General features: G+C 44.2%; 1 protein-coding gene across 3 annotated transcripts in view; it reads left to right on the top strand.

Annotated features, from left to right (window-relative positions):
• The window catches only part of LOC123491216 (sarcoplasmic/endoplasmic reticulum calcium ATPase 1-like), a 38,870-nt gene extending 28,952 nt beyond the window's left edge, over positions 1–9,918 (top strand). For all 3 annotated transcript variants that reach the window (XM_045221335.1, XM_045221336.1, XM_045221337.1), the window contains 4 exons: positions 605–738; positions 1,473–1,590; positions 2,333–2,450; positions 9,576–9,918. In XM_045221335.1, coding sequence (XP_045077270.1) covers positions 605–738; positions 1,473–1,590; positions 2,333–2,450; positions 9,576–9,613 — 408 coding nt within the window. In that variant the 3' untranslated portion in view covers positions 9,614–9,918. The remainder of the gene's footprint in view (positions 1–604; positions 739–1,472; positions 1,591–2,332; positions 2,451–9,575) is intronic.
• The last annotated feature ends 517 nt before the right edge of the window (positions 9,919–10,435 follow it).

The raw sequence follows: 10,435 nt of genomic DNA, 5'->3' as shown, positions 1-10,435 counted from the left end.
ATACAGCCTGGTGAGTAGAACAGAGGTTGCGTCCCAAAAGGCACCCTATTCCCTATATAGGGCAGATAGGGCTCTGGTCAAAAGTAGTGCCCTATAGGAAATAGGTTGCCATTTGAGATGCAACCAGACTCTGTAGAACAGGGAGTGGTCTCCACCTTTACTGGGTGTGCAGGCTTTTGTCCCAGCCCAGCGCCAACACACCTGTATCACATAATCAACTATTGCTTTTTAGAATTACAAAACTTTGTCCACACAATATATAAATGTGTCTTTGGCTTCACCACATAAAAACAAGCATGGAACACCATCCCAGATAATGAAATAAACCATGCAAAGTACAAATGTGCTACAGTGTCACTGTAGCTCCAAATTCATTTATGTTGCATCATTGGTCTAAAACCATAATCATCAAGAGATCCTCGTTAAAAATACATCAATGGTCAAAGACCTTCATCATCATCAATCTTGGGGATATTTCATCTTAGGGGTAGGGGCTACCTAGGATCTACATTTAAACTTCTTACTGAGCAAAAATGTACAGTGAATGATTCTGTGATCATCCAGTAAAATGGTTCCATCCTAATTCTCTGATTTTTCTCCTCAGTCCCACTTCATGCAGTGCCACGAGGAAAACGAGGACTTTGTCGGCGTCCACTGTGAGGTGTTTGAGGCCGCTCCCCCTATGACCATGGCCCTGTCTGTGTTGGTCACCATTGAGATGTGCAATGCCCTCAACAGGTCAGACTGCAACTAGAACTAGAAGCAACTTTGGTTCCTGCCTGGTTCAATATAAAGGAATGTTTGAAGATTAAATTATGCATAACATTAAGGGCCGGTTTCCCAGTCCCAGATTAAGCCTTCTCCTTGACTAAAAAAGCACTTTCAATGGAGATTATCCATTTGGCATGCTTTGTAGTGCAGGACAAGAGTAGGTTTAATCTGGGTCCTCAAAATGTGCAACATTGGTAGTTTGTTAACACTGTAATTCTTGATGCACACACACAGTATATCAATTTAGAGGTAGAACATGAACAGTGAAGTTATATAAAACACTTGTTTATGTTTATAAATTATAGCACTTCTATAACAGTGTGTTTCTAAAACACAGAGTATCAAGAGTATGATATGAAAGTCTAATCCCAGAAGTAGCTATAACATTGAAAGTGTACTGTAACCCCAAAGAAATTGGAAGAGTAATTTTGGATTAAACGTGCAGAACAAACATGATCCTCCATCCCTCACCATGTAATCTCAAATCCCCACACGCTTCTGCACACCTCTTGGCATACACCTATGTGGATAACTGTGCATAAACACACACATTTTAAATACTTTATTTGGATCCACAAATCAAATTTACATTTGAAGAAGGATCCAAACATCTCAGCGTGCACACACACACACAGTGTTCAGCCAGCGTGCATTACGTAACACCTCCTCCTCCCCATCGCTCCCCCCTCCCCCCCTCCCAGCTTGTCTGAGAACCAGTCCCTGCTGCGCATGCCCCCCTGGAGCAACCTGTGGCTGGTTGGAGCCATGTCCCTCTCCATGTCACTCCACTTCGTGATCATTTACGTCGACCCCATGCCCGTGAGTCTGCCTTGCCTTACCTCACACCACAACCCTCCCCTCACATACTTCTCCTGTCCGGCTCCAAGGACCATTAGTTTGGATCCTACATCCATCTCTCTCTGCCTCTTTTTTGTCTTACTCTCTCAATCTCCTTCTTTCTCTCCTTCTGTCTGCTTCTCACTCTCTCTCCCAGCAATTTTTGTTTTGTTATACAGTCATTATTGTTATACAGTCCCCTTTACAGAGTTCCCTGATACTAAGGGTTCTATTCAATCCGTATCGCGGAAATTCAGCGTTAGCGTGTGATTGAAATTTAAAGGCAATGTCACCGAGTTAGCGGAGACTGCATTCACGGTAAACGCTACATTTGTCGGCTCAATCGGAAATTACCTGAACATTTCTATCGCACAATCTGTAACGCTTCAGTGATACAGATTGAATAGAGCCCTAAGTAAGAGTATGTGATAACTAAGAGTATTTGACAACTGAGTAAGGCCTAGATTCAATCTGGACCGCAGAAGATCTGCGTTATAGTGCGATTGACATTTAAAGGTAATTTCCGATTGAGCCAACATATGCAGCGTTTACAGAGTGGTCTACGCAAACGCGGAAACATTGCTTTTAGAAAGGTGCATAGCCGAAAAGGGTCGATCGGATTGAATCTAGCCGTAAGAGTATGTGATAACGAAATAATATTATGTGATAACTAAGTAGTAGTATGTGATATGTGTCTGAAATGTGCCTGTCCTCTCTGCTGCAGATGATCTTCAAGTTGACCCACTTGAACGTGGAGAAATGGATGGTGGTGCTCAAGCTCTCCTTCCCTGTCATCCTCATTGACGAGGTCCTCAAGTTTGTGGCCCGCAACTACCTGGAGGGTAAGGACACACACACATAATCTGTTATCAATTAAATCTATAATATTCCTTGTAATAATATCCTGTAATATCCACAGCAATGTTCCGTCTAATTATTTTGGGCACTGAGCAAATTTCAGGTATTGTGAGTGGAAACTTCAACGTTGTGAGAATTCTGTGCAACTTCCGGCGTACCCTTACAGTTTTAGACAGTAGCCAATAGGATATTGTGGCTATTTGAGCATAATGTAGGCCTATCAGAGTGGCCTACCAACAAAACCAATCCCATAACATTTTCACAATTTTGATTTCTATGATATAGCCTACAGTAGCCTATATGGGGTGTTCAATGCAGTCTTTTAAAAAGTATTTACATTATGCTCTGGTAGAAAGCAGTAACGCCCCATTGCTGACCAATTAAAGAAAAGGCATTAGGGCTAGGGTGGACTGTAAATTAAGTTTAGGACTGTTGCTACCGCTATGGTCCATCGGTCAGGATGTTAGAGGAATGAGGAGATGGAGCAGGAATCCAATACATGATTTTACTGCACACACAGAGCACATTGGGTTGTTTGGAAGTTATGGAATTGTTGTGGTTTTTGGTCAGTCACGCACAACAAAGAAAGAACAAAGGCCAGATGGCCACTCGATTGAATCACCAGCACAACTGAAAGCTAGGGGGAAAACGGCAGTTTAAATAGTGCAGGAATGTCAATTAGTTCAGTGGGAACAGGTGTGGTAATTAGCCAGAGAGGGGCATGGCCAGAGTAGAGGGAAAACCTGGTTGCTGCCATGAGCCTTTTATAACACCAATACTTACCTATAACTGGGCTAATAACTCGCTAACTAGCAAAGAATATCAACTAATGTGCACACGCACGGCTCTGATCTGAAAAGCGGATCCACTCGCTGGTGATTGAAAGACCACTCGTGCGCTACCCGTCAATAGAATTATACTCCGATGCATTTTGGCTTAGCCTAGGCAGGCGATAGTGGGCGATTGATCTGTACTGTCGTCTAGGATTGATGTGCCCAGCCGGTGATGAACTCAGCAAAAAAAGAAACGTCCTCTCACTGTCAACTGCGTTTATTTTCAGCAAACTTAACATGTGTAAATATTAGTATGAACATAACAAGATTCAACAACTGAGACATAAACTGAACAAGTTCCACAGATGTGGAATAATGTTTCCCTGAACAAAGGGGGGGGTCAAAATCAAAAGTAACAGTCAGTATCTGGTGTGGCCACCAGCTGCATTAAGTACTGCAGTGCATCTCCTCCTCATGGACTGCACCAGATTTGCCAGTTCTTGCTGTGAGATGTTACCCCACTCTTCCACCAAGGCACCTGCAAGGGGGGAATGGCCCTAGCCCTCACCCTCTGATCCAACAGGTCCCAGACGTGATCAATGGGATTGAGATCCGGGCTCTTCGCTGGCCATGGCAGAACACGGACATTCCTGTCTTGCAGGAAATCACACACAGAACGAGCAGTATGGCTGGTGGCATTGTCATGCTGGAGGGTCATGTCAGGATGAGCCTGCAGGAAGGGTACCACATGAGGGAGGAGGATGTCTTTCCTGTAACGCACAGCGTTGAGATTGCCTGCAATGACAACAAGCTCAGTCCGATGATGCTGTGACACACCGCCCCAGACCATGACTGACCCTCCACCTCCAAATAAATCCCGCTCCAGAGTACAGGCCTCGGTGTAACGCTCATTCCTTCGACGATAAACGCGAATCCGACCATCACCCCTGGTGAGACAAAACCGTGACTCGTCAGTGAAGAGCACTTTTTGCCAGTCCTGTCTGGTCCAGTGACGGTGGGTTTGTGCCCATAGGCGACGTTGTTGCCGGTGATGTCTGGTGAGGACCTGCCTTACAACAGGCCTACAAGCCCTCAGTCCAGCCTCTCTCAGCCTATTGCGGACAGTCTGAGCACTGATGGAGGGCGTTCCTGGTGTAACTTGGGCAGTTGTTGTTGCCATCCTGTACCTGTCCCGCAGGTGTGATGTTCGGATGTACCGATCCTGTGCAGGTGTTGTTACACGTGGTCTGCCACTGCGAGGACGATCAGCTGTCCGTCCTGTCTCCCTGTATCGCTGTCTTAGGCGTCTCACAGTACGGACATTGCAATTTATTGGCCACATCTGCAGTCCTCATGCCTCCTTGCAGCATGCCTAAGGCACGTTCACGCCGATGTGCAGGGACCCTGGGCATCTTTCTTTTGGTGTTTTTCAGAGTCAGTAGAAAAACCGCTTTAGTGTCCCAAGTTTTCATAACTGTGACCTTAATTGCCTACCGTCTGTAAGCTGTTACTGTCTTAACGACCGTTCCACAGGTGCATGTTCATTAATTGTTTATGGTTCATTGAACAAGCATGGGAAACAGTGTTTAAACCCTTTACAATGAAGATCTGTTTCTTTTTTTGCTAAGTTTACATTTGTGTACCCTGTGGGCCGGCTCGTACATAAAGCATCCTCCATTCAGGCTACTAAGGCATAATTTTCCTTTTTAACTAGCTTTAAATGGCAGGGCGTCAGAATAAAACTGGAAAAATGTGTACTGTAGTTAAGGAGGAAAAGATCTAGCGCCCACTATCGGCTGCCTAGGCTAGCTGTGGCTCTGCCTACAACAAAATCACAGACTCAATCTTAGATTTGTTTAGGTTTGTTGCATTGAAAAGTGGCTGATATAATGTTTATTCGATCACAGAGAAAAACGATGATCTATATAGTGCGAACTCAGTGAAGTTCAATCTCTTGCATCTCTGCGCGGGCTGGCATTTCTTCTGCACGGCAGTCCTGAAGGTGGTGCGTGGCCGCGCACAGTTTAGCGTGAACATTGATCCACAGCCTTTCATACCTGCTTCAATGGCTTACTAAGACTATCATCCATTCTAAATATTATCTATTTAATTGCAAAACCTTTAATAATAATGATAATCGGTTAACATGATTTACCTTCCTATCAAGTGCCTTCATATCTCTTCTTACTCTTCATCGCCCCTACTTTTCCTATACCTGCCACTGCCTTGGCTACTCCCCCCGTCCATCCTGTTTTCACCTTGTTTATGAATCAATGGTTTTGGATTTTGTGCCCAGATGGTGTCAACACTGAATTTACACTGATAATATACACTGCTCAAAAAAATAAAAGGAACACTAAAATAACACATCCTAGATCTGAATGAATAAAATAATCTTATTAAATACTTTTTTCTTTACATAGTTGAATGTGCTGACGACAAAATCACACAAAAATTATCAATGGAAATCAAATTTATCAACCCATGGAGGTCTGGATTTGGAGTCACCCTCAAAATTAAAGTGGAAAACCACACTACAGGCTGATCCAACTTTGATGTAATGTCCTTAAAACAAGTCAAAATGAGGCTCAGTAGTGTGTGTGGCCTCCACGTGCCTGTATGACCTCCGTACAACGCCTGGGCATGCTCCTGATGAGGTGGCGGATGGTCTCCTGAGGGATCTCCTCCCAGACCTGGACTAAAGCATCCGCCAACTCCTGGACAGTCTGTGGTGCAACGTGGCGTTGGTGGATGGAGCGAGACATGATGTCCCAGATGTGCTCAATTGGATTCAGGTCTGGGGAACAGGCGGGCCAGTCCATAGCATCAATGCCTTCCTCTTGCAGGAACTGCTGACACACTCCAGCCACATGAGGTCTAGCATTGTCTTGCATTAGGAGGAACCCAGGGCCAACCGCACCAGCATATGGTCTCACAAGGGGTCTGAGGATCTCATCTCAGTACCTAATGGCAGTCAGGCTACCTCTGGCGAGCACATGGAGGGCTGTGCGGCCCCCCAAAGAAATGCCACCCCACACCATGACTGACCCACCGCCAAACCGGTCATGCTGGAGGATGTTGCAGGCAGCAGAACGTTCTCCACGGCGTCTCCAGACTCTGTCACGTCTGTCACGTGCTCAGTGTGAACCTGCTTTCATCTGTGAAGAGCACAGCGCGCCAGTGGCGAATTTGCCAATCTTGGTGTTCTCTGCCAAATGCCAAACGTCCTGCACGGTGTTGGGCTGTAAGCACAACCCCCACCTGTGGACGTCGGGCCCTCATACCACCCTCATGGAGTCTGTTTCTGACCGTTTAAGCAGACACATGCACATTTGTGGCCTGCTGGAGGTTATTTTGCAGGGCTCTGGCAGTGCTCCTCCTGCTCCTCCTTGCACGAAGGCGGAGGTAGCGGTCCTGCTGCTGGGTTGTTGCCCTCCTACGGCCTCCTCCACGTCTCCTGATGTACTGGCCTGTCTCCTAGTAGCGCCTCCATGCTCTGGACACTACGCTGACAGACACAGCAAACCTTCTTGCCACAGCTCGCATTGATGTGCCATCCTGGATGAGCTGCACTACCTGAGCCACTTGTGTGGGTTGTAGACTCCGTCTCATGCTACCACTAGAGTGAAAGCACCGCCAGCATTCAAAAGTGACCAAAACGTCAGCCAGGAAGCATAGGAACTGAGAAGTGGTCTGTGGTCACCACCTGCAAAACCAGTCCTTTATTGGGGGTGTCTTGCCAATTGCCTATAATTTCCACCTGTTGTCTATTCCATTTGCACAACAGCATGTGAAATGTATTGTCAATCAGTGTTGCTTCCTAAGTGGACAGTTTGATTTCACAGAAGTGTGATTGACTTGGAGTTACATTGAGTTGTTTAAGTGTTCCCTTTATTTTTTTGAGCAGTGTATAATACATATACAGTTGAAGTCGGAAGTTTACATACACTTAGGTTGGAGTCATTAAAACTTGTTTTTCAACCACTCCACAAATGTCTTGTTAACAAACTATACTTTTGGAAAGTCGGTTAGGACATCTACTTTGTACATGACACAAGTAATTTTTCCAACAATTGTTTACAGACAGATTATTTCACTTATAATTCACTGTATCACAATTCCAGTGGGTCAGAAGTTTACATACACTAAGTTGACTGTGCCTTTTTAAAACAGCTTGGAAAATTCCAGAAAATGATGTCATGGCTTTAGAAGCTTCTGATAGGCTAATTGACATCATTTGAGTCAATTGGAGGTGTACCTGTGGATGTATTTCAAGGCATACTTTCAAACTCAGTGCCTCTTTGCTTGACATCATGTGAAAATCTAAAGAAATCAGCCAAGACCTCAGAAACAAATGTGTAGACCTCCACAAGTCTGGTTCATCCTTGGGAGCAATTTACAAATGCCTGAAGGTACCACGTTCATCTGTACAAACAATAGTACGCAAGTATAAACACCATGGGACCACGCAGCCGTCATGCCGCTCAGGAAGGAGACGCATTCTGTCTCCTAGAGATTAACGTACTTTGGTGCGAAAAGTGCAAATCAATCCCAGAACAACAGCAAAGGACCTTGTGAAGATACTGGAGGAAACAGGTACAACATTATCTATATCCACAGTAAAACGAGTCCTATATTGACATAACCTGAAAGGCCGCTCAGCAAGGAAGAAGCCACTGCTCCAAAACCGCCATAAAAAAGCTGGACTACGGTTTGCAACTGCACATGGGGACAAAGATCGTACTTTTTGGAGAAATGTCCTCTGGTCTGATGAAACAAAAATATAACTGTTTGGCCATAATGACCATCGTTATGTTTGGAGGAAAAAGGGGGACGCTTGCAAGCCGAAGAACACCATCCCAACCGTGAAGCACGGGGGTGGCAGCATCATGCTGTGGGGGTGCTTTGCTGCAGGAGGGACTGGTGCACTTCACAAAATAGATGGCATCGTGAGGAAGGACAATTATGTGGATATATTGAAGCAACATCTCAAGACATCAGCCAGGAAGTTTAAGCTTGGTGGCAAATGGGTCTTCCAAATGGACAATGACCCCAAGCATACTTCCAAATTTGTGGCAAAATGGCAAGCATACTTCCAAAGTTGTGGCAAAATGGCTTAAGGACAACAAAGTCAAGGTATTGGAGTGGCCATCACAAAGCCCTGACCTCAATCCTATAGAAAATTTGTGGGCATAACTGAAAAAGTGTGTGCGAGCAAGGAGGCCTACAAACCTAACATAGTTACACCAGCTCTGTCAGGAGGAATGGGCCAAAATTCACCCAACTTATTGTGGGAAGCTTGTGGAAGGCTACCTGAAACGTTTGACCCAAGTTAAACAATTTAAAGGCAATGCTACCAAATACTAATTGAGTGTATGTAAACTTCTGACCCACTGGGAATGTGGTGAAATAAATAAAAGCTGAAAGAAATCATTCTCTCTACTATTATTCTGACATTTCACATTCTTAAAATAAAGCAGTGATCCTAACTGACCTAAGAAAGTGAATATTTACTAGGATTAAATGTCAGGAATTGTGAAAAACTGAGTTTAAATATATTTGGCTAAGGTGTATGTAAACTTCCGACTTCAACTGTATGTATTCACTGAAGTCTATGTGTGAGTGTCTTCCTACAGGTTTCTATGTATCCCCATATTGCTTAAAGTTTGTCTAATGTTATGGCTATAATGTCACATTTAGGTAGTAATTGCCTTAGTAGACTCTTCCACTAGCAAGATCTAGCTTGGGGACAAGGTTAGCCTTTGCAGTTTTAACTTGCTAATATTACAATTTTCCAACATTAACATTTAACTACGGTCAACATACAGTAGCCTATGATTGTATGGAAAAGTCAGAGGTTTTTATGGACATAATACAAATATTGGTATCATATAGCAGACGCTTTTATCCAAAACAACTTTGTCACACGTGCATACATTTTACATATGGGTGGCCCCTGGGAATTGAACCCACAATCATGGCATTGGAAGCGCCATGCTCTACCAACTGAGCAACACAGAACCACCAATATGTGGTGTTGAGTATACAAGTGTTGGATAACGTCAGTTCAGCAGTACTAAAATAGAACTGAATTACCAGAATAATAGTCGCATGCCCAACTTCACATCAATCAATAGTACTTAATGTAGATCTAAAAGGATTGTATACTTAGAAATATGTTAATTATAGGCTGGGTTGGAATGTTCCCCATATTGCTTATGCCTATCCTCCAACTTGAGCCCTAGGGGCTAGTGCTCAATTTGGGACTTGAGTCTAGTCCAACCTAATCCGGTTGCCAATACCCTCAAAATGACGGCCATTTTCTTTCCCATGCAGTTGCTGATGACAATCTAGTAAGCAAGAAGTGGGACTAAAAGATCACGAGGAGAATAAAGGAGAGAAAAGAATGAGAAGAGGAACGGTGGAAGCACTTCCCAGAAACGAGAGACCGTCACTAGAAGTGAGAGGAAAAACAATCTGACAAGATCAAAGAATGAAACACACAAAAGCCACCAGAAAGAAATTATAAAAACTACAACAAAAAAAACATACAAATAAATACTTTTTCTTTCTTTCTGTGTATGTATTAAAATTAAGTTAATATATTAGGTAAGCGTTATGAACAGTATATTCAAATTATTATGACTATTCTTCAAAAATAAAACTGTATTAAAGAGAATGTGAGAGTGGCTGGTTAACCGTTATTGGTTCTGGTTTGATTCCCAGTATCTCACACACACTTACTTATGGTTGATGAGAAGCATCTTCTCCTTTACTTATGAGTCATTTGGTGGTTGTGGAGATCAATCCTGGATATACAGCTGCGGCTGCAGACAGGGCATGTGAAGGCTTGGTTGGAGGGGGCAGGAGTAGCCCTGTGAGCATGCCTCTGCACGCTTTGCCTCCACATGCTGTGTGCGTTCGTCCTCCATACTCCTGATGTCCATTGCACAATGAGAGCGCCAGAGCGTTCGGCAGGAGGGTAGGTCCTCTATACTGGATGGATTGATCTTGCACCTCTTCAGAGTGGTTTTAATTCAGTCCTTCATCCGCTTCTTCTGGCCACCAGCAGAGCGTTGGCCTTCATGTGCCCTCTGGCATGCAGATGACATGACCAAGCCATCTTAGTTGGTGATTGTTTAAGGTGGACTGCATGCTACCACTGCCAGCCCGTTTCAGTACCTCGGTGTGGGTTA

This window comes from Coregonus clupeaformis, chromosome 7 (genome assembly GCF_020615455.1).
Source record: "Coregonus clupeaformis isolate EN_2021a chromosome 7, ASM2061545v1, whole genome shotgun sequence".
NCBI classification, from domain to species: domain Eukaryota; kingdom Metazoa; phylum Chordata; class Actinopteri; order Salmoniformes; family Salmonidae; genus Coregonus; species Coregonus clupeaformis.
This window is presented reverse-complemented; position numbering and strand designations above follow the sequence as displayed.